Source organism: Centropristis striata, chromosome 23, assembly GCF_030273125.1.
Source record: "Centropristis striata isolate RG_2023a ecotype Rhode Island chromosome 23, C.striata_1.0, whole genome shotgun sequence".
Classification (NCBI taxonomy): domain Eukaryota; kingdom Metazoa; phylum Chordata; class Actinopteri; order Perciformes; family Serranidae; genus Centropristis; species Centropristis striata.
The window spans coordinates 4093269-4118263 of NC_081539.1; the positions used below are offsets into that span (position 1 = coordinate 4093269).

Here is a 24995-nt window from a genome sequence, read left to right on the forward strand (position 1 = left end):
CAACCTGCTGACAAAATCTGTATACAGATAGACATAGAAACGTTTGACAAAGTATTCAAAAGCTCTTCTGTGGTAGTTCCCACTGCAGAAGGTCTCTCCAGGACCACATTTTGCCACACAGACTAAGAAAGTGAAACCAGTAGCAGCCATATGCTGGTATGCGGCTGGTAACCAGACACTGATGCAGTCAAAAAGGACACTCTCTGCAGAAGGTGGACAGGATGGGTGGGGAGGAGGGCAGGCTCTCTACAGACAGTGGAGTCAGTGGAGACTCTGTTATGCCTTTTGGGTGAAGGGAGAGCAGTTACGTGACTCGTTGGGGTCATCATTCATTTGGATGTATTCATTAGGTTGTTAATGGCTACGCACCATGCATAGAAATGATTCTGTGCTTCCAGGAAGGAGTTATTTGTGTCCTTGAGTTGACACTGATTTTTTAAAACTATACTACTTCTATATATCCAACGACAGGACAGGTTAGCCCCAGGGCTGTTAATTTGGGACTGAGAAACAGAAAACAATCCAGTCCTAAATGTGTCAAAGACTAAATGTATTGTGTTTGGATCAAACCATGCACAGATTCAAATCACATTTTATGTTGGACTAAAGGACTACAAAAGGCACACACAAAATGACAAAAAAAAGACACAAAATGACAAAAAAGGAAACAAAATGACCAAAAAAGACACAAAATGACAAAAAAAAGACACAAAATGACCAAAAAAGACACAAAATGAGAAAACAAAATGACCACAAAATGACCAAAAAAGACACAAAATGACAAAAAAGACACAAAATGACTAAAAAAAGACACAAAATGACAAAAAAAGACACAAAATGACAAAAAAGACACAAAATGAGAAAACAAAATGACCACAAAAAGACATAAAATGGACACAAAATGACAAAAAAGACACAAAATGACTAAAAAGGACACAAAATGAAACAAAATGACCAAAAAAAGACACATAATGACTAAAAAAAGACACAAAATGACCAAAAAAGACACAAATGGACACAAAATGACAAAAAAGACACAAAATGACTAAAAAGGACACAAAAAGAAACAAAATGACCAAAAAGAGACACAAAATGACCAAAAAAGACACAAATGGACACAAAATGACAAAAAAAAAAAAAAAAGACACAAAATGACCAAAAAAGACACAACAGACTTACAAAGACACGTTAAGACATGAAAAGGATTCAAAAATGGACAAAATAGCCTTTTAAGACTCCATAGAGTTAACTCCTGGTGTTGCTAGATAACTGACACCAGTCAACCACAGGATGGCAGCAAAGCACTAATCTGTCTGATACTCCAGGAGAAGAAGAAACCTGGAGACGGGCAGCTGGATGCCTGGATAGCCATTTTGATTGGCTGCCAATGTGTCACAGAACAACCAACCCAACAGAAGGTGTTACTAAATGCAGCTGGAAGGAGGAGAAAGAGAAGGACTCTAAGGAGTTAATTTCAAACCTGAATTTATTTACAGACGACCACACTAAGGGGGCAGACAGCCAGGAAGAAATTATTAAACATCTTAAAATCAACAAATCAGGACTGGGCTGGTGGTAATATTTCCATTTATGTCTGTCTAAGGGGCTACACGGTGGTGTAGTGGTTACACTGGAAAAAAGGTGTTTAGTCTAAAAACAAGATAAAAACAGTAAATCTGAGGGAAATGATCTTGCTGCATGGACAGAAAATTTCACTTGACAAGATTTCTTCAATTAAGACTATTAAATCTAGAAATAAGCATGTTGAACGCTAAAAATAAAATAAATTAACTCTTTAAAAAACAAATAATTTGAAGTGTAGCACACATGCAGTTTAGGTTTAACTGGTGATTCTTGATTGCCCGTAGGAGTGAATGAGAGCCTGATAGTCTGGATAATGAATGAATGTCTAATCCAACATTAGTATAACATTAGGACATCTAAAGATCAATTATACATTCATTTGCACAAATTATGCCCTGTTGTTTGCCCAGGCGGCAACCTCCTGGTCTGAGCAGGGAGGCAAACCAGGAAGTGCCTTAAGCTGCATTCTACTGAAAATTCCAGCAGCAGAAGTTTGGCTGCAAAAACATTTATGTCCATTCATTTCAATGCAAAATGAGAAAACTTCTAGCGGTTTGGTCTCATAACTTTGACAGTTTATTTGAATGTTTTGTTCATTAAATGTCTTGTTCAGCGTTTGGTTGGACTAACAGACACTCCAAGGAGTCGCTGCTCAGTTTCCTGAGGTCAGTAACAAACATTTTGTTTTTTTGCCAAAACCACATGTTTTGGGCCACAAACCAACGGGTGACATCATGGTGACTACGTCCATTATTTATATACAGTCTATGAGTTTGCCCTACAAGCAAACAATTATAAACATATATGACAGAGAGCCATACTGGTAATTTTAAAACAATTCGCAACAAATGGGGACAACAACAAAGAGATAAAGCACCGACAACAAACTCTAAAATAAAAACTATTTGGGCAACCGCCATGAGACATGTAGTATAAGATGTGTCTCCATTTCATTGTTGACAGGAATTAGTGGAAAAAAACATATTTTGCTGAGCGTTTGCATTAGAAAAATCCAGAGCAGGTATCCATGACAACTGAATAATCCAGTAAACTCAGAGGTTGTTTCTGCCTCCCCTCAAAGGAGCCGTTTCTAGTCCTCTGCTGAGGCAAGGATCTGTTTCACTGGATCCACAGAAAAACTGGTGTTATTATAATAAGTCTCCAGTATGACAGTGGTGGTTAAAGGACAGACAGGTTTATAAATATAAAGTACTTTTAACACTGGACAGGCTGTTTTAAATTGATGTGCCTACAGCTGAGGGGAAGTTTATATCACAGATATAGGTAGTATGCTGGGTTCCAAGGTTATCATAGTTAACGAAAACTAATGAAATCACAAAAAACTAGAATTGAAAAAACATTTTTGTTAACTGAACTGTATTGTGTGGTTACAAAACTAACTAAAATTATAGTGAAAATGTCCTTCGTTTTCGTCTCTGTCAACTTTTTTCAGATGTAAACCTTTTTGGTTGATATGAAATCTATTTCATCTATCTGGTTTTATGACTTAATAAACTTATCGGGGCTGAGATGGATCAGACAAAGGAAATAAAGGAAACATTTATTGTGACCTCTTTAAATTTCTCGCACCCAACAAATACCCCATTACAAAAAAACTAAAACTAATGAAAACTAAACTAAAACTAAGCATTTTCCGTAAAAATAAAAACTAATTAAAACTAGCAAACTCACTCTCAAAACTCATTTAAACTAACTGAATTTGAAAACAAAAAGTCATAACAAAATTGAAACTAAAACTAATGAAAAATCCAAAACTATTATAACCTTGCTGGTTCGTCCGATGCTATAAACTTAAATAGGAAACAATAAACAGCACAGAAAGTTCAAACTATTTCTTGCACTCCCTTCTGGTTAGAGATGAAGGATTAACAGCAATTGATCTAAAATAATAATTACACTGCAAAAGAGGGGGTCTAAAAACAAGATAAAAACACTTATAAACGTTTTTGAATTATAAAATTTCTTCAGATCATGCTTACTTAGTCTATTTTAAGACAAAAAACTAACTGCACTGCAAAAAAAGAAAAGTTGGCTGAACTCAAAATTTCAAGGGAACAAACTGATAAAATTTTAAGTTCGACAATTAAACTAAATATTTTAAGTTTTGTTTTTGAGTTTGCTCAACTCTGAATTTCTCTGGCACGATTGTAACGCCGCTATGAAATGTCAGCTAATGTTGCGACCACAATTTTGAGTTAGCATTGATACGCTAATGGCTACTCTTGTAGCTGTAACAAGCAGCGCCGCTAGCATCAGTTAGCCGCTAGCATCAGTTCGCCGCTAGCATCAGTTAGCCACTAGCATCAGTTAGCCGCTAGCTTTCGCTAATGACCTAATTTCACAACAAAGAAATAAGAGTTATCAGAACTATTGTCCCTTGTTGTGAACCCCAACTTAAAGATATAAGTAACAACAACTCACCAACTTGTTTTTGAGCAGACAACTGGCTTCCTTTGTTGTGCTAACTTACATTATTGCCCTAAATGTCAATAATTTATATTTCCAAGTTTTACCAACTTAAATCACTGTTTTAGGCCAAAAAATACAAGTTGGCTTTTTTGCAGTGTGGCATCATAATGTGTACCATAGAGGGTTAATTCTCAGCCTTAACCCAATTCTTCTGGGCCAATCATGATGCTCCTTATCATGACCTGGAAAACCAGTATTTGGTGTTTTGGTCTACATCTCCATATTCCTACCTCATTGATGGCGAGCTGCTCTCCCCCGCCTCCTCCCGGGTGTCCAAAACGATGTCCAGAACTGCGAAACTCTTCGTAGAGCAGATCCTCTTCACTGCCCATCTCGTCTCCAAGCTTCTCCGACGCCCCATCAGGAACCACCACCGCTGAGAGGAAGAACAATGACGTTAGATAGTGTGATTAACAAAGTTACAAATGCGTGGAGTTATTTAATCCAGCCTGAACTGGGGTTCCTTTAGCCACTGATATTCTTCACCACAGCAAATAAATTAATACAATGATAGAGGTTCAGGGCAAGGTTATAATAGTTTTGGATTTTTCATTAGTTTTAGTTTTAATTTTGTTGTGAATTTTTGTCTCCAAATTCAGTTCGTTTCAGTTAGTTTTTAGAGTGAGCTTTCTAGTTTTAGTTTAGTTTTTATTCTTTGAAAATGCTTAGTTTTAGTTTAGTTTTTATTAGTTTTAGTGTTGGCCTCTGTGTTGGGTGCCAGATTCAAAGAGGTCATAATAAAGTTTGCCTTTATTTCCTTTGGTTTATCCATATCAGCCCCAATAAGGTTATTAACTCTTACAGTTCTGGGTGTTTTGAATTTTGTTTTGAGTTTACATCCCAGTCTCAGTAAACATATTCACCATGTGTTGCATGTTCAAATAGAAACACTGAATTATGAATGAAAAAAGTTGACAAAAACGAAAACTAAGGACAATTTCACTATAATTTTAGTTAGTTTTAGTTAGTTTTGTAACCACACAATACAGTTTCAGTTAGTTATCGTTTTTTTAAAAGCTCTAGTTTTTATTTTCATTTCAGTTAACGAAAATGTTTTTTCAATTCTAGTTTTCGTTATTTCGTTAACTATAATAACCTTGGTTCAGGGCCATTCTGCCCAACAAAGACTAACTAAAACTGCTTTAAAGTTTTTTTTAACGTTTTTTAACTGTCCAGCCAAATAGGTTATAGGTAGATAATTGATATGAGACTTATTTCTACATGTATTGATGATGTGATTTTTATCCTCAAAAATCATGATTTATTTGACCTTTGACCCCAAAAACATAGTTCCTCACCTCTTCTTGTTGGCTTTTAACACCACGTAGAGTGTTGATTTTATGATTTTTGCTTTTATTTGTATACGTGCATATTTTATTTTGTGTGGGCAGTACATTTTACATTTTATTTTATTTATTTTTATACTATTTTTAATTTATTTTATCTTATTGCATTTTACTGTTCTATTGTTTACTACATCTCTTTGTGTTGTGTTATCTATTTATTGTTTGTGCAGCACTTTGGAAACCTTGTGTTCGCAAAAATTGTGCTATATAAATAAATAAAGTGGATTGGATTATTGCACTCTGGTTTTGCTGTAAAAGGTTCTTATAGTAATGTTAAACAGAGTGCAGTAACTATAATGTTGTTGTCTTCTTTCACTTTTTACATTTTGAATTTCAGTGAATAAACATTTTAAAATAGATTTTGTTAGAAGTGTATTTAAAAGTGTTTAACAACTCTATTTAAAGAGGTGTGTATTTTAGACTTAATATTATAAAGAAATGATATATTTTAGTCTTAATATAATTTTATCTCACTTTTTTACTTAACCGCTATCTAGATAATAATTTACCCATCAAATAGACTTAATAATAATTACAATATAATAATAATTTCTGTAATTCTTGTCTTCACTATTCGACACAATGAAGAAATTCAAGGCTACATTGTATAAGACAATGCAATTACTGCGGTCTGCTTTGGTTTTGAGTTAGATTTTGTAGTTACTGCAATTTTTATATCATTATTTCTCTGAAATAAAGCAAAATTTAAATCTAAAACTTTGTCACAAGATAAAACAGACATCAAGGAGTTAATTTTAGTTATAACTCAATTATTGACCAAAAATGTGCACTACTGCAGTTTTGTAGGACATTATTGGTGCATTAGAACAAATAAACAAAGTACTAAAATATAGTACTAAATATAGAATATATAAAAAGATATATAGATAGATATAGATTAAATAGAAAATATTAAATAGAGGCTTCGAGCTTACACATAGACATTTTCCATGTAATGTAACATTGAAATATGAAATACTCTTCGGACTCTTCTGCTCAGCAGCCTCGTTCCGTACTAATATATTCTCACAAAGGAGGCTTTGTGTTTTCTCCGATCACAGAAACAATCTGATTTGTTTGAACTGTTCACTGTTTGTGTCTACCTGGCTGATGAGCTAAAAATACCCCGTCGCTGTCACACCTCATCATAGGCGTCACACTCAGCTGCCTCGCCAACAGCTGTTGCCATGGAGGACGTATCTGTGGTGACAAATCACCGTGGCGACAGAGAGAGACGGAACATGAAGCCTTTAAACAGCACACGGTAACATGCAGCTGGGAGTCAGGGTATTAAATGTGAGAGGTGTGGTTTATTTATTTATTTATTTATTTTTCCTGCAGGTGAACACATCCAGCAGCATGTTGGAACACTGTGTTATAACATCGCCATCACAGCCATCAGCAGAGCCGTGGCAGTGGCAGGTTGTGGCCTCATGGGGGCGCTGTAGGACGCCCTGGTGGGGCATGACGATGCAGAGATGGATGGACTCCAGCTATTGACTGGCCTCTATTCATGAGCAGAGAGATCCTGCAGTCTGGCTTACAGGCACGGAGGGACACAACAACACACTGCTCCACTGGTATCAGTGGCATAATGGCAGAACCCCTGTAGAAGCTGATAATGTAATAAATTCCCAATAATGTAATAACCCCGATAATGTAATAGAAATCTGCACTTGAGTCCATTGAAAATGTAATAAAACCTGATAATGTAATAACTTCCCGATAATGTAATAAAGTGCATTTCCCAATAATGTAATACACTTTTTATCAATAATGTAATAAAGTATAACATTAATGGAAGGTTTTTGATCAAATCAAAGATGGCGGAAAATCCAATATGGCCGAAAAACCCCACTGAGGATGCATTGAGCTTGGATTGGCCCAAAGGGTTCCAGTGATACCTCGTTGGTGAAAAACGGATGAACGGGTCAAAAGTGAATAAACATTCAACTTTGACCTGTTGGTGGCGCTAGAGCTCTTGAGCTAGAGTTGATACACAGTATCACCACTTGAACCCAAGTAATGGGTGGTCTGCTGTTAAATTATTACAATATTGGGGGATTATTACATTATCAGGACTTGAGAAATGAAGGCTAACCTGATAATGTAATAACCTCCCATTAATGTTATACTTTATTACATTATTAGTAAAAAGTGTATTACATTATTGGGAAGTTATTACATTATCAGGTTCTACAACCCCTTCAACTGAAATATAGTAATCAACATTTGCATTACAAAAATAAAAGCAAAATGTGCAAGATGTCCTCCGCTTCAGGTAAAATCATTGCACTTCAATCCATTCTCAGTAATCTAATGATTCTTGAAACAATCACAACAACAGTTTTTTCCACTCCATGCCTGAACCAAAATGTTTTAGTTGAACATTCTTAAATGAACTGTAGTGTAAACAACAACCAACATATTTACATGAATAAAAAGAAGTTTGTACATGAAATTCCCAGTGCAGTCAAACAAATTTACTGACTTGAAGCTGACTCAATGAAGGACCCAAAAACATCTCTCCTCCTTTCATCACCCTGAACAATTTCTTGTCTGTCCAGTCTGTCAGGCCTTTATAATCAGTGTTTCCCAAAGAATTTTCTGAGACTATGATGGGGAGAACATAACTTAGTGGGAGGGTCCGGGGGAGAACATTTTTGCCCTAAAAGCCTAAATTTGGTGCCTCTCCCACATTCTAATGCCACTATTCCATCTTAATCATTGGATATTTTAAATTAATTGTTGTAAAGGAGAATAATGGTTCTTCTATGTTTTATTTAAGGCGTCATATTAGTCTTCTTGTAAATTCTGTGTTGGATTCTGCTAACACATCCATGTGCTCTTATTTTGAAAGCTACATGTGTTTGCTTTTATTTTTAAGGCGGGTCTACCACGTTCTTACCGTAACGCCTTATTGGGAGTTTTATCAATTTACACTGAAAGTCTGAACTTGGAGCCCGGAACAACGTAAAATTCTGACATTCATGTAGACCTTGAACGCACCATTAACCGCAAATCTCTCTATGTGCTGCAATGTAGATAGTCTAACTAACGGAACATTAAGTTCAATATTTTTTGTCAATCATTTCAGAAAGTGGAACTCGTATATTATATAGATTCATTACACACAGAGTGAAATATTTCAAGCCTGTTTTTCTTGTAATTTTGATGATTCTGGCTTAGAGATAATGAAAACCCCAAACTCAGTGTCTCAGAAAATGAGAATGACATTTTCTACAGTTTCGTACATTTGAAGAAACTGAGATTGTCTGTTGCTTTGCATATGCTGCCATTGCTCTTCTATAAAGATGGTACAACTTAACAATCTGATGAATAGACAACTGATAAAAATACTGTGGGCTGTAACTGACAAGAAAAGGCTTTTTCCTCTGTTGTCAGAACAAAAGCAATCACTGTCACCTAGTGAACAGCAGCAGCTTCATTCTGCCCTACAGAGTCTAACTACAGTAACTAAGCAAAGAGTAAAACTGAGAAAAACTGCTTTAAAGTTTGACGTTTTTAAACTGGCCAGACAAATTTTTTGTTGTTGTTATAGGTAGGTAAGTGAACACTTATTTTTTTTTTAAAAATTTTATGCCAAAAAATCATGATGATTTATTTGACCTTTGACCCCCAAAATGTAGTTACTGCACTCTGGTTTTGCTGTAAAAGGATCTAATAGTGATCCAAAAGTGCAGTAACTATAATGTTGTCTTCTTCTTTCAGCTTTTATATTTTGTTTTCAGTGAATAAACATTTTCAAATTAATTTTGTTATAAGTGTATTTATAAGTGTTTAACAAAAAATGTGTATTTTGAACTTAATAATACAAAGACATGACATATTTTAGTCTTTATATCAATTTATCTCACTTTTTTACTTATCTAGATAATCCTTTTTTTTTAAATATAACAATTAATTTTTTTGTAGTTACTGCCATTTGCATATCATTATTTCTCTGAATTAAAGCAAAATTGAACTCTAAAACTTTGTCACAAGATAAAACAGACATCAAGGAGTTCATTTTTAGGTATAACTCAATTTCGACCAAAAATGTAGTTACTAACCCTCGAGGCACCTTAGGGACCAAACGTGTACATTCAGCTAATTTTATGTTTTTGATTCCCAATATATCGGTCAGTTTAAAGGCTAATTGTACGAAACTTGGCCAGGGTTTGTTTTTTATTATAATTTTAAAAAATTCAAAATTCCTCTTTTGCAAGGTGTATAGAACAGGAGCTACACATAACACTCACACTTTGGCCCTTAAGGCCCGTTTTGGTCCCATTGACTCCCATTATAAACACATATTTTTGATACACTGTGATCCTGACATAATATAATGCTTTTCCCATGAATACCTAATAAATCTAAGCCTCTCCCTTCAAAATACCTGGACAATAGGTTTTAGGACTGATGCAGAGATAAATCACACACAGTTTCAATGGTTCTCTCAGCTTGCAAAATGCATGGCAATGAAAAAGCTGAACATCATAAACATGTTCTTGGTGTGTTGGGATTGTTAAAAAGGAGTTATCAATTGATGACCTAGTCAAGACTGTAATAACCTCACCCCAAAATATTCCACTTTGCACCTTATTTTGGATAATATTGCATATTTTGTGTTTTTGCCCTTGAGAAAATCAGGGGTTCTTATGACAAAAAATGGCATTAAAACATAAAAATTGAAAAAAAAAAAATATATATATATGTTAGGTCCGAAGCTGCTAAAAGGTTTGATGCAGTGAAAGTGACAAAAAACATTAATGTATCACATTTTTATGACATTTTTATGAATGAAAGGGACCGTTTCGGGCCCTAAAGATGTAAAGTACTCTCGCTGTGTGCATACTGCTTTTTGTGCAATGAGAGATTATTATATACATTTCAGACATGCTCATTGTTAGTTTGACCTTTAAATAAAGTGATTTAGATAATCTGGATAAACTGTCAGCTTGCCCTGAGCACAGTGTGACACTCACACTGCCCTACTCTCCGTTACAGGAAGTGACAGATTGGAATCGGGGCACCGCGCCAAATGCTCCTTCAAGGTGACAAAATTGTCCACCGGCGAGCATCTCAGCTGCCACTTTGGCACAGGCTAGACATACACTCCACACACACACACACACACACACACACACACACACACACACACACACACACACATTATAGGTGAACTCTTCCCCTCAAAGTTGCTCTTGGAAAAAAAAGGGTGAAGAGGCTTTCTTATAATACCTCTGGGTTTTATGGCTATACGACCAACACACCTAAAAGTAAAGATAAGGATGCAGATATTTGCTCCCCTTTCGATTATAAAAACCAGCCCAGTGGAAATATTTTGGAAAAAAGACGAGTCAACGTTTTGTGTCACTTTTTTGTCATTTTGTGTCTTTTTTAAAAGTAATTTTCTGTCTTTTTTTTGTCATTTTGTGTCTTTTTTCTGTCATTTTGTGTCTTTTTTTTTGTCATTTTGATACTGCCTCCAGCGGCCCCCAGGTAATTTGAGTTTGAGACCCCTGGTCTAGATGCTGCAATATGCCTAAAGGATAAATTGATCCAACCAACTAATAATGATGTTCTTGTGAAAAGTCAGTTGGGGGCTATGTGGTGGTGTAATATAAGAATGGTTTCGTCTTATGGACGCTTCCATCCGTTGGTTTTTAGTAACTAAATGTCCCATCATCCACGGGGCCAACCAAAGGTCTCATCAGCTTCTTCCTTCATGTTCACTGTGGTTTGTTGTTGTCTCAACTCATCAACGCTAGTTGGTGCTCCAGTATAATCCGTCCTCCTGAAACTCATCCAGGGAGAAACGTTCCGCGGTGCAAAAATATGTGCGATTAAAATGCGTCAATTTTTTTAATGCGTTCATTTTTGTGTAATTAATTAATCTCAATTAACGCGTTAAAGTCCCGGCCCTAGTAAAAATACCTCAATAATTTGGTGCCCATGCACAATACAATACAGAAAACAGTGCATATCAATACAGCAATTGTGAAGGTCAGTTTATTAATAATCTGATGCTTTCAGAGGATTTGTTACACAGAACCCTCTGAGAAGCATGAGTCATCGCAAACTGTTAAAAAAAAAAAACCTCCGCAGGGCATTGGATGGATCATCTGTCAATAAACATCTACAACAGTTGTATCTGCCAGCAGCTGACTGGTCTAACATCTGGCTGTTTGGACATAAACACGTTAATTGAAGCTTGTGTTGATTGTGTCCATTCTCGTGGTCCTGCAATACTCGTGTGATCTTGTGATATTGGATTATTTCCGTGCAAGGTAATTAAATACGATCACTTAAACCTTTTTCTGGAACAAGAGTCTGAAGACACACAGCACAAACAAACACACCCAGCAAAGCTCTTAATGGATCACCAAGGACACAGATGTGTGCTGGCGGAGAGAAAGCAGTCCCCGAGGAGCTGTGTTATTTCTGCTTTTATAAATAGTAACAGTGGGACAAGTTGTCCTCAGGAAGTGGGAGAGACCCCCCAACCTGTCAGCTATGAGAATCCCAGTTGGGGGGCAGACTGGTGGGAAACAGGGCCTTAGGATGACCTTAGATCTGGCCTCTACCCTGCAGGCCCAAAATCCTGGTTTTAGATTAGTGCAGTGACTCGCTGGATGTAGACTGTTGGTGTAAGTCTGCCATTGATTTCATCTCTAATGCAAAATTTTCTTTCCCTCCCACTATCTTCAATATCCATTTTGAAGGGGCACCATCGCTGCATCCAAACGCAGAAGATGTTTATGATTGGGTTAACCCATTGAAGCCTGGAAAGCGTTTACGTCGTTTTGTAGTATTTGTATAAGCTCTCAAATACTTTTTGAATTTCATTTCTATCTGCTACAGAGGCTGAAAAATCTATTATTTAGTAGAAGAGTTCACACTTTTTTTTCCAGAATTTTTCCAGAATTTCCAGAAAATTAGAGGCTTATTTTAAAATTGCCCAGCGGTTTTTCAGGCCTCAATGGGTTAAAGAAATACCAACAATCCTTCTGCAATAGCAGATTGATAGTAGGTGCAGCCATTCAACTTCTTTGATTAACTCAGATTCACATACAATATACTTTGGCATAAATGTAAATAGTCTTTTAGGTTAGTTATTGTGTATTGTCTTTGCTTTTACTTTGTTTTTAGAATAAATACATTTTGGACTAAACACGCTGTTCCCATTAATGTTGCAAATGAATGAGTGATATGCCAACCTCTTCTATGAAAAGAACTCCAAATTCCTTCAACCACCACTAAATATTAATATGGTTATTTGTTTGTTTTTCTTTGTGTTTGAAAAAGTGCTTAACTCACTTTAGAACCCAATTATTTTTAATGTTTTCAGCAGGTTTTCCAATATACAAAACGTATTCTAATGTAAAGCAGTCATATTAATATTAAGGAGTCATTTCACTTGGAGTAGATGTAACTGTTAGTATTTGCTCTGGCAGTTGAGTCTGATCTCTCTCTAGTTCTGACTTATTTCCAGCTGCAAACTCTAAAACTATGCAGCACTAATCAATTATAAATCAAGGTTCTGTAACTGCGTGCCTATTTCTCGCTTCAAATTATCTGACAAACACCTTTTATTTTTTGTATTTTGGGATTTGTTGGGGCTCACACTCTCGATTGTATTGAATTTTCATTCCGGCACACAAATGAATTCAGTCATTTTCAACTAAGATTGTGTCCATCAGTTACATTGCAATGTCATTCAGTCATTCAATGTCAATCACATGCTACATTTTTGTTTTCATTTGTTGTCTTTTTCACCTTTGTTATTGGATCATGCATGGCCTAAAACATCTTCCAACTACTAAGGCAGTGTGACTGCCCTTGGAAGAGAAGGAAGAGAGCCGGGATAAAAACTAGTTTGGCCCAACTTGGACCTAAAGCAATTCCACTCCCCAGCTTTTATCCTGGCTATTGTCCAGTGTCAGAGAGTGTAATAGGACTCTGGCTGGCCCAGCAATGGGAGATTGAAGACTGTTGTGCCCACATCCTAACAGACCTGGCTCCTTCCCGGCAAACTGCACCCCTTCAACTGTTGCACTTGAAGGGTTTGGACCATATTCTGCCCTGACAGAATGAGAAGAGACGAGGAGCCAGCATCTATGTTTGCATTAAAGATTAACCCTTTATGGGGCAAAGAACCGTATTTGGTAACTTCAGTGGGTATCAAAATGGATTTCTTCCAGCAAATCAGCAAAGATCAGGCTACGTCACAGACAGTGACACCATGACATCTGACCAATCAGTATGATAATAATATAATAATATTAACTTTATTGACCTGGACCTCCAATGTAAAAATGAAGTAAGTATGAATAAAAATAATAGTAATATTTCGAGAGAAAAAAGTAGCAAATTTACAAGATTAAAGTGCCAAATCTACAAGAAAAAAAGTCGCAGATTTAAGAGATTTAAAGTGGCAAATGTGCGAGAAAAAAGTCGCAGATTTACGAGAAAAAAATGGCAAATTTACTAGATTAAAGTGGCAAATCTACAAGAAAAAAAGTTGCAGATTTAAGAGATTTAAAGTGGCAAATCTACGAGAAAGTAGCAGATTTATGAGAATCTGCTACTTTTAATCTCATAAATCTGTTACTTTTTTCTCGCAGATTCACCGCTTTAAATCTCGTAAATCTGCAAAAAAATTCCCGTAGATTTGCCGCTTTAAGCCGCGTAAACTTTTTTCTCAAAATATTACCCCCCTCCCCCGGTTCCGTATGTATTTTTTTACACATTCCACAGTACACATTCTGGCTGTATGTAATATCCTCCAATAACCCTTGGAATTTGCAAGTATTTCAAAGAGAAACAAACCAGTGTAGACAAAGTTTATATCTTGCTAGTACGAAAGCCCTAAACAGTCTCCGTCCATCAATTTCCACCGTCATCTCAATATCACAAGTTCATTATGTTAATGAACAGCCATTTGTTATCCTGAGATAACAAGATAATTGAATCGTTTTCACGAGAAAACAACCTTATGTGACTCAGAAGGTAGAGTGGTTTCCCACTGATCTGAAGGTAGGTGGTTTGATCTCCGACCATGGCTCCTTGGGCAGGATACTGAACCTCAGATTGCTTGCGATGTGCGTGCATTGGTGTGTGAATGTTAATGACACAAAGTTGTTTATGGAAATTAAGACTGATTTGGTGCGCTGGAACGCTCTCCCTCTCTCTTTGATAGGTAGAGTTAATTCTATTAAAATGAATATTCTTCCAAGATTTTTGTTTCTTGTCCAGTGTCTTCCAATTTTTTTGTCTAAATCTTTTATACAAATGTTAGATAAAAGGATCTCAAAATGTATCTGGGCTGGTAAAAGCCCAAGAGTGCGTCAAACAACACTCCAAAGAGGAAAATTAGATGAAGGTCTTGCACTGCTTAATTTATTATTTTACTACTGGGCTGCCAATCTTCAGAAAATCCATGCCTGGTGCAATTCTCCCAACTTGGACTGGTGAATGTTAATTACTAATGGTGGCTGGTGGCATGATCTATTGTGTAAAAGTGCCTTCAGAGGTCATTTAAAAATATATCCATATATTCTTTATATCGATATATCTCCCAGCCTTTATGTGACCATATGGATTTTTTAACTCGCCCACCCACAAAAAATGCACCCATATGCAACCATTTGGGTGGCAGATTGGAGCCCTGAGCATGGCTTCACTGAGCAGTGTGGACTTCAAATGATCCTCTCTGATGAGGATTTCCTGGCTTGCATAAGTGAAGTGAAGAGAAATGACAGAGTGAAAGGGGAGAGGAGTGTGCGTGCAACGAAGGGCCAGCCAGGGCTGAGTTCTTCCTCTGGCTCCATGCCTTACATGGGCACTATATGAAAGCAAGAATGTATTCAGTGCATGGACATGAAAACACCGTTGCCACGAAATGGAATGTGACTCAGAGACATTTCCTCACTCTGCAGGTCTGTAAAAACCTCAACATCCCTCTATCTTCTTCTGCTACTGCTGTTGTTTGTGGAATTACAATTTAACAACTAAACAACTTAACCCTCATATATATTTAAGCACTTGGTATGTTTAAAGCCCATAGATTGAATCAAAAACATCATTATGAGTAATGCAAACATTAATATGATGACAAAAAAAATCAAGAAATAATATTAATAAGACCTAATTAATATCACCAATCAATCACAGTTTTTTAAACAGACCAGGGACCAGATTCATAAAGCATTCTTAAGAAGAAAAAAAAGCTTATTAAGTGCCACTTTTTTCTTAACAAACAATTGCAAATTGCTACTTTCATGCTAACAAATATTGGAGAAAGCAAAAAGATAAAAACGAAATTACTAACACATAAACATGAAGACAGGAGGTGGAACCCCAAAACCACAACATGTCATTGAGATTAAAAGGAAAGCAGCACTTTTTAGGGTGCAAGAAAGGATCCACTTTCTTCATTTCTGTCACTTGAGTTTTCTATACTGTATATTTTGTTATGTTGTTTTATCTGTACACTAAAGATCTATTAGTCTGTACTTCCAGAGAGAGAGAGAGATCCCTCCTTAGTTGCTCTTTCAAAAGGTTTCTTTCATTTTTTTCCGAGTCAATTTTGTGATTTGTGGTATCGAACTACAGTATGCAAATAAAAAATGGAATAACTTTTAATTGGGTATGAGTAAACCAGGCGGCAACCTCCGGGTCTGAGCAGGGAGGCAAACTCCCTCGACTTTTCTCACACAAAATGCCTATTTTTCTCAAATTGTGTTAATAAATGTATTTAACTGTGTTTTAGTCAGGCGGCAACCTCCTGGTCTGAGCAGGGAGGCAAACCAGGAAGTGCCTTAAGCTGCATTCTACCGAAAATTCCAGCAGGGGGCGCTAAGTTTGGCTGCAAAAACATTTCTGTCCATTCATTTCAATGCAAAATGAGCAAACTTCTCACTTGATTTATTACCTCAGAACATTTTTTTTTAGGACAACACTATGGTCTCAATCACTAGTAAAAAATCTTCTTCAAGACAATTTGATGTTAATAGTGTAAATAATAACCATTTAGAAGAAAATAGAAGATGAAGAATTGTATGATTTTATGGTTGTTTTGGAGGGCTTGAGCCCTGCCTTTGAAAAAGAAAGTGGAGTCCCCAAGTGCTTTTATTGGGCCACGTCCAAAAGTGATCCTCTCCTGCTCTGTGCACTTTTTGAGGCAAGAGAAACCATACTTTGTCTTCCTGTCTGGGCTAACTCCCTCCTGGAGTTCCCCCTCAGCTAGCTTGTTGTTGAGATCAACACAGAATTTCAATGAACCATCAAATGCAAAACTCTCTTTTTAGAATTGAAAAGAAACCGCCAATGCAATCTCTAGAAGTAATTATGCTAATTTAATTCTCAAGAGGTTGGATCCTTTACCACAATCCTTCCCAAACAGTCTGACCTCAAGCATCTAAAATAAAATCCCCAATGGGCTCGCAGCGCTACAGCCTGGTCAGCCTGCTTGGGAAGAGGCCCAGCGGTGGATCTCACAACATCTGGTCTGTTGCAAAAATATATCAGTTAGCACCAGGGACAGACAGGGACAAAACACCAGCCTTGGCATTTAGGCCCTCCACAATCAATAACACATTAACTAACGTAATGCTCCCCTGATTATGTTGCTTTACCAATCGGACCACTCCCTAAAAACACTAAATGTAAAGTAGCAGGAACAAGTCCAGATAGGCTTTACTGCCCTCATCACAGAATGTCAATCAAAACACAGGAAGTCAGGCATACAGCATAGCAAGCCAAAAGGCCTGTGTTGTCTCTGTAAAGCAGGGGAAATACTGAAGAACACAAATTAACAATGCAGCATAAACTCTATGCTTGGGACATACATGTTTACATATAGAAAAAGGGGACCTTCAGGTGGGCAGATGTAGCCTGCACAGATATAAATGTGCATAAAGCACATAAAACACTGCCCATACTAACACCATAACCTCCATTGTCTAAGATAGAAGCTAGTCCTTTTATCATCTCCAAATATATTAACAACTGATCACGCTGGCACAGATAATGTCCAGCAAATTAACTTCACAACACGAACAGGACTGACCAACATGTAGTTATGGTAAAGCTCTAGAAAACTGGTAACATGACAGAAAGACAAAATTACAAAAAAAGACGCAAAATGACTGAAAAATACATAGAACTACCAAAAAAGACACAAAATGATTAAAAACACACAAAATGACCAAAAAAATACAAATAATTACCAAAAAAGACACACAATTATTAAAAAAAAGACACACAATTATAAAAAAAAGGGCAAAATTACCCCAAAAAGTAATTAAAGGGACATTCCACACAAAACACGGTAAAGTGCCATTGTTATAAAACTCACATTAAACTTTCATATCAAGGTGGGGGCCACAAAATATCGTCACGAGGGCCACAACTGGCCCACGGGCCACGAGTTTGACACCCCTGGTTTAAACCATCATAAGAATCAGTGTGAACAGATGATTTAAAGCCACATGTTTGGAGCGGTCTACCAGGGACAACACATCAATCAAATCATCAGCAAATGTGTAGATGTAAGAAGCATACAACACTGTAAAACAGGGCTTGGATTTAAGGAGGCAAAGCAGAGAGATTAGGAGAAACTTCAGGGAGACCTCAACACTAAAAGCCCCAAAGATGTGTGGCAGGCGACCCAGAATATCACAGGTTACAAAAGCAGGAGCGCCCCTGTAGCATTTATGGTCGCTGTGATCTCCTCAACAACGGGTCAGCTGTCACGTCTAATCTGCCTCCAGAGCTATGGCCGCTTCAACGGAGGAGGAAGGAACGTGATATTTCTGTAGCCTGTAACTGTTTCCATTGGCAGCACCTGGAGGTTGCTTGACATCATCCCAGATCCACTTTCTTCATTTCTGTCACTTGAATTTTCTATACTGTAATTTTGTTATGTTGTTTTATCTGTACACTAAAGATCTATTGCAGTCTGTACTTCCGAGTCAAATTTGTGATTTGTGGTATTGAACTACAGTATACAAATAAAAAATGGAATAACTTCACCTAAATTGTGTATGAGGAAACCAGGCGGCAACCTCTGGGTCTGAGCAGGGAGGCAAACTCCCTCGACTTTTCTTACACAAAAGGCCCTTTTTTTCTCAAATTGTGTTAATAAATTTATTTAACTGTGTTTTAGTCAGGCGGTAACCTCCTGGTCTGAGCAGGGAGGCAAACGAGGAAGTGCCTTAAGCTGCATTCTACCGAAAATTCCAGCAGAGGGCACTAAGTTTGCCTGCAAAAGCATTTGGGTCCATTCAATTTAATGCAAAATGAAAAAACTTCAATCTGACAATCTGATGTTATTAGTTCTAATAATGGCCCCATTTAGAAGAAAATAGAAGATAAAGAATCGTATGATTTGGGGCGGGGCTACCTTTGATTGACAGGTCACTAACAAGGCGACCGTCACCAGGAGAGAAGCAGAACAATGCGTATCCACGGCAACGTGTCAATAAAGTTATATATAACGTTATATAGATATAAAAAAGGACGTTTAGTGGTTTGGTCTCATAACTTTGACACATCGCCAGTAAAACAGAGGATTAATGTTCCATTAGTTAGACTAATTTACATTGCAGCACATAGAGAGTCCGACGTTTGTGTGGTACGGCTAATGGTGCGTTCAAGGTCTACAAAAATGTCGGAATTTTCAACATTGCCCCTAGCTCCAAGTTCCGACTTTCAGTGTAAAATGAACACACCATAAGACGTTACGATAAGAAGACCAGCCTTCAAAATTAAAAGCAAACACACGAAGCTTTCAAAATAAGAGTACATGGATGTCTTAGCAGAATCCACCACAGGATTTACAAGCAGAACAATGCGTATCCACGGCAACGTGTCAATAAAGTGATATATAACGTTATATAGATATAAAAAAGGACGTTTAGCAGTTTGGTCTCATAACTTTGACCCTTTCACTGTATTTTCACTTAATGACAGTTTATTTTAATGTTTTTTTTTTCAGGAAATGTCTTGTTCAGAGTTTGGTTGGACTAACAAAGCTTGTGCTGAACTTGCTAACCCTGATCTGTCTGACCCAGTGGTGACGGGCAAAGCAGCAACTAGGCGAGAGCAGGAAGAGACGAGAGAGAGAGACGGATGGGATGAAGCGAGCTACAAAAAGAGTTTCAGCCTCAGTGCTTCCTGTCTTGAATCGCCATCAGAGTAAATCTATTTAAAGGGGGAAGACTTTTCACTATCCGCCTGCCAGTGAAAAAGCAGAGAAAGAGAGACAATCTTTTTTTTCATCCTCTCCTTTTTCTCCAACAAAGACAATGAGAAATACTTTTAGCTTTCTGTGTAGTTCAGGTGCAGCCAAGCTTGCCACAAGGAGGCATTTGCAGCTGCATTAGGTGGAAGGAGGTTGTGACATGTCCCTCACACTGAAGGAAGTCATAAATCATGTAAAACAAAAAAAGAAAAGATGAAAAACTACCAAGTGAAAGATTATTAAGTATTATTAAAAAGACACACACTGGTACAAAGCTGCAGTCTACCTGATTGAAAATATAATCAAGTGCTAATTAGCTAATATCAGTATCTTACCACATAAATGGTATAACGGTAAACATGGTTAACAATATACCTCCTAGACATCAGGATCTAAAATTGTCATTGTGTAAAAATGTCAGCTTTTAATAATGCCTGAGAGACATTGTCAGCAAAATGTGAGCCGCATTGCTTTAGTATGCATCATAGAACCAGAGGTGGAGTGGCTCTGAAGTAGAAAAAAAAAGTTTTTTTAAGAGTAGATTTATTCTGAAAGCACTGCATTTTTTATAAACTATGACTATGATAATCTGGAAACTTGTGTTTCTCTCTGTCTGAAACAAATCTGGTGTTCAACCTTGTCTGTTGTGCAAATCATTCCAAAATGCTTGAACAGCAGCATAAAGTCTTATGTCATTATGTACAGTAATGTCATCCCTCACTCCCAACTTTGATTGCTTTCTCATATCCCATGGCATCCCTGCTCATAAATCAACTAGCATACAAAAGTACAGCATGCAGCTGAGCAGGGCAATTCCAGGATATTTTTTAAATGAAGCGACATAGGGGCAGGCGGTAACCTCCTGGTCTGAGCAGGGAGGCAAACCAGGAAGTGCCTTTAGCTGCATTCTACCGAAAATTCCAGCAGGGGGCGCTAAATTTGGCTGCAAAAACATTTCTGTCCATTCATTCGAACGCAAAATGAGAAAAAATCTCACTTGATTTATTACCTCAGAATTTTTTCTTCAAGACAATCTGATGTTAATAGTTCAAATAATGGCCCCATTTAGAAGAAAATAGAAGATAAAGAATCATATTTCTACTAGAATTAGATGACTAGATCGTATTTCTCGTCTTGATGGCACAGAGAGGTTACCTGTATGAATGCAATATGCATAACTGAGCTACCGCCCCAATGTTTATTCAATAATCATTGAAAGAAAGAACACTGGAGGCTATTGATTGGTGGTAAAACCTCTGTCTTCAGTTGCACCATGACATCATGTGCCCCTAAACAGCAACCACCACATCATTTTGTCTCTTTTATGGAGCACTGGTTGCTCCTCTTGACATGACGTAATGGGATGTTTGGAGACAACAATGCCATTAAGCAGAGTTAATTGCTCCCAGCACTTTACATCATCCATCTGGTTTGACACTTGAGTTCACTGCAGGGATGAGTTCAGCTACACTGTAAAGACACTGGGAGGAAAATGTGGTGCAATATAGAGTCTCATTGGTCTTAAGGGTGATTCTTTCTGTAATGGCCGTCAAAATTATGGTTCCATCGCATATTGGATGGATGGATGGATGGATGGATGGATGGATGGATGGATGGATGGATGGATGGATGGATGGATAGATAGATAGATAGATAGATAGATAGATAGATAGATAGATAGATAGATAGATAGATAGATAGATATAAAAAACACAAAATGACTTTAAAAAGACACAAAATGACCAAAAAAGACACAAAATTACAAAAAAAGACACAAAATGACTGAAAAAACACAAAATTACAAAAACCACAAAATTACAAAAAAGAAACAAAATTTAAAAAAAATACACAGAATTACCAAAAAAGACACAAAATGACCAAAAAAGACACAAAATTACAAAAAAAGACACAAAATGACTGAAAAAACACAAAATTACAAAAACCACAAAATTACAAAAAAGAAACAAAATTTAAAAAAAATACACAGAATTACCAAAAAATACACAAAATTATTAAAAAAGACACAAAATTACTAAAAAAGACACAAAATGACATTTTTTAAAAGACACAAAATTACCAAAAAAGACACAAAATGACAAAAAAGACACAAAATTACCAAAAAATACACAAAATTATTTAAAAAAGACACAAAATGACAAAAAAATAAATTACTTAAAAAAGAAACAAAATGATCAAAAAAGACACAAAATTATTAAAAAAGACACACAATTACCAAAAAAGAGACACAAAATTACCCCAAAAAGTAATTTAAGGGACCTTCCACACAACACGGTAAAGTGCCATTCATATAAAACTCACATTAAACTTTCATATCAAGGTGGGGGCCACAAAATATCATCACGAGGGCCGCAATTGGCCTGGAGTTTGAGACCCATTATTAAAATTATAGGCCGGTCATATTTGTGGAAAAATTTAGCAAAAATCACAAAATCTGTATTAATTTAAAGTACTTTCAGACAGAAGTTGCCACTGGTGCTGCCATTGTTTCCAGTTGAAGCATGACGACAGCACCAGCTATTTGATTTCTATTTTATCAATTTGACACAAAGCCTTGTGCCCACAGCAGTAACTAACATCACATCTCTTTCTGTGGCCATGCTAAGAGAACCATTGCAGTGGGTCTATTCTCCCTTCCTTTGCTCCGCCCGCTGTCTAAAACACGTATCCTCAGCAGAGGTACAACATGAAGACGCTTCAGGCTGAACGGCTTTCACAGCGACCTATTTCCCAGAGAGCCCTGTGACTCCCATTTTTTGTGATGGATGCTTTCAGACATCACTCCTCACTGTTTCTTGCCCCACAGAACAGGACATTTGTGAGTGTGTGTGTGTTCTTGTATGTCATACATAGTGAGGACCGGAACACGTTTTTAACCAACAGAGTGAGGACACTTTTGAGAAGTGAGGAAATTTAGGCCGGTCCTCACTTCTTTAAAGGCTTTTTTGTTCGGGAACAAGGTTATTATACTTAACGAAAACTAACGAAATAACGAAAACTAGAATTGATCATTATTGTTAACTAAAATAAAAATAAAAAGAGAGTTTTTAAAAAAACGACAACTAACTGAAACTGTATTTTGTGGTTACAAAACTAACTAAAACTAACTAAAATTATAGTGAAAATGTCCTTCGTTTTCGTCTTTGTCAACTTTTTTCATACATAATGAAGATGGATAAGACAAAGGAAATAAAGGCAAAATTTAATGTGACCTCTTTAATCTCCCACCCAACAAATACCCCATTACAAAAAACTACAACTAACACTAAAACTAGTAAAAACTAAACTAAAAAGAAGCATTTTCCAAAAAATAAAAACTAAACGAAAACTAGCAAACTCACTCTAAAAACTAATTAAAACTAACTGAATTTAAAAACAAAAAATTACAACCTAATTAAAACTAAAACTATTATAACCTTGCAAAGGAATCCACTATTACAAAGAGGGTCCTCACAAAGATAGAAGTACAAGAATGTGTGTGTGTGTGTGTGTGTGTGTGTGTGTGTGTGTGTGTGTGTGTGTGTGTGCACACAGTTGACATCACACCTTGCTTTAATTTGCTGGCCCATACAGAAGCAAGAATGAATACAAGCATGAGCCATTCACAGACATGTTTGCATGCATTACCTTCGTGGCATCATTTTGCTAACGTCTATTGTCAATGAGGCCGTGCTGCACTGAGATCAAGAGGAGGAAGTAACATGAGTAATGGTGGTGTGAGGTCAAGCGTGACAAAGCCCTGGGAACGAACTGCATCACTGCTGGAAGAGAGCAGTATCATGCTGCATGATGGTAACTGGATGAGAATTTATTCTAACAAGGGCTGCAGAAATAGACTCAAGGTTTAGGATTAATGTACAATTTATATCTATAAAAGCAAGAAGCGTCTGTGTGTGTGTGTGTGTGTGTGTGTGTGTGTCTGTAGATGTGTCTCTAGAGCATATCTTGCTGACCGTTAGTCAGACTGACCTAAGATTTCGTATGTGTATTTTTCAAAATATTATTATTTACGTAGGACGTGTTGCAGCATTGCACTGTTTCCGATCGGACGCCTTTTAGGGGAGCTCCGCCCCCTTTTAGTGGAGCTCCGCCCCATTGTGTGATAGGCCTACACCTGGTCAGTAACACAATTCACTCTGGATTTACACCCTGACTCATCTCATCTGTAAGTCTATTTAGCCTACCTATCTTTAGGAGTTTTAAAGTGGCTACAAGGTTCGATTTTCCAATAATATTCAAATAGTTTCCAGCGAATATCAATGTTCAATGTGTATGTGCTGGATGGTGTGGTACCTTATGAAAAGTAAGTGTTTTATGGAGTTGCACACGTTGTTGTAGCGCGATTAGCATGCTAAGTGGAGATTTAGCTTTATTCACTTCTTATGTAGCATTACTATGTAATTCAGGGATGACGTTCATGTTGCTTAGCGTAATGCCCATAATCATTTGATATGAGATACTTACATGCAATATAGTATATCAGCTAATTGGCTTCATGTTAATGTACTTTTAGTGCAGCATACTGCGTAATGTGCTATCTCACCATTAGCATGCTAAGTGGAGATTTAAACCCTTTCTTCCGCATCAGTTTGATCCATTGAAAACAGTAAAAACAAAACTTTATTAACTGACAGCTAAGCATAATACGAACAGAAAGATAGCGTTTCTGTGGTATTTAAGGTTACACTAGTAAGAGTATTACACCTCATTGTACATTCCACTTTCACACACAGCCTCATTTGGCCATAATTGAAATATCTACTTAATCTCCCACTACATGAATACATACTTCCTACGGGCACTGCACTAGTATAACCAAATGTATGGACACAACCCTGTTATATCAGTCTACAGTCTTTTTGTCTGGGTTTGTTTTTTTTCCTGGTTTGATCTTCCTAAAAAGAATAAGCCTGTTAAAAAGGATGATGGGAACTTCCTGTATATTGTATTGAAAGTTTCAGCTTTGATAAAAACATGTGCAAAAGGCATTTAGAGGCAAGTTTTGTGTTGTAGTTTGTTTATATTCCAAATTCTACATTTTCACAGAAAGATTTTCTAACTGTAAATGCATATCAGTTCCAAATATCAGTCACCGGCCTCATTAACTGCTAATATCGGCCCTGAGAAAACAACATCGATCTATCTCTAGACTATTTACTTGCCCCGCTGTTCCCATTAAAAGAGAAGAAAAAAGATTCAACCTAAATCAGATTAAGCTTCTCTTCTAATCTCATCAGTGGAAATCCCAACCCCAAACTCCCCTTCACTCTTACCTGTCAAGGGCAAAAACCACACAACAGCTTTGG

The 24995-nt window shown here is 36.9% G+C and overlaps 1 protein-coding gene across 4 annotated transcripts in view; it reads right to left on the reverse strand.

Moving 5' to 3' along the window:
* arhgef4 (Rho guanine nucleotide exchange factor (GEF) 4) overlaps positions 1 to 24995 on the reverse strand; it is a 98759-nt gene that overhangs the window by 25818 nt on the left and 47946 nt on the right. For all 4 annotated transcript variants that reach the window (XM_059326916.1, XM_059326915.1, XM_059326918.1 and 1 more), the window contains one exon: positions 4305 to 4450. In XM_059326916.1, the coding sequence (XP_059182899.1) occupies positions 4305 to 4450 (146 nt within the window). The remainder of the gene's footprint in view (positions 1 to 4304; positions 4451 to 24995) is intronic.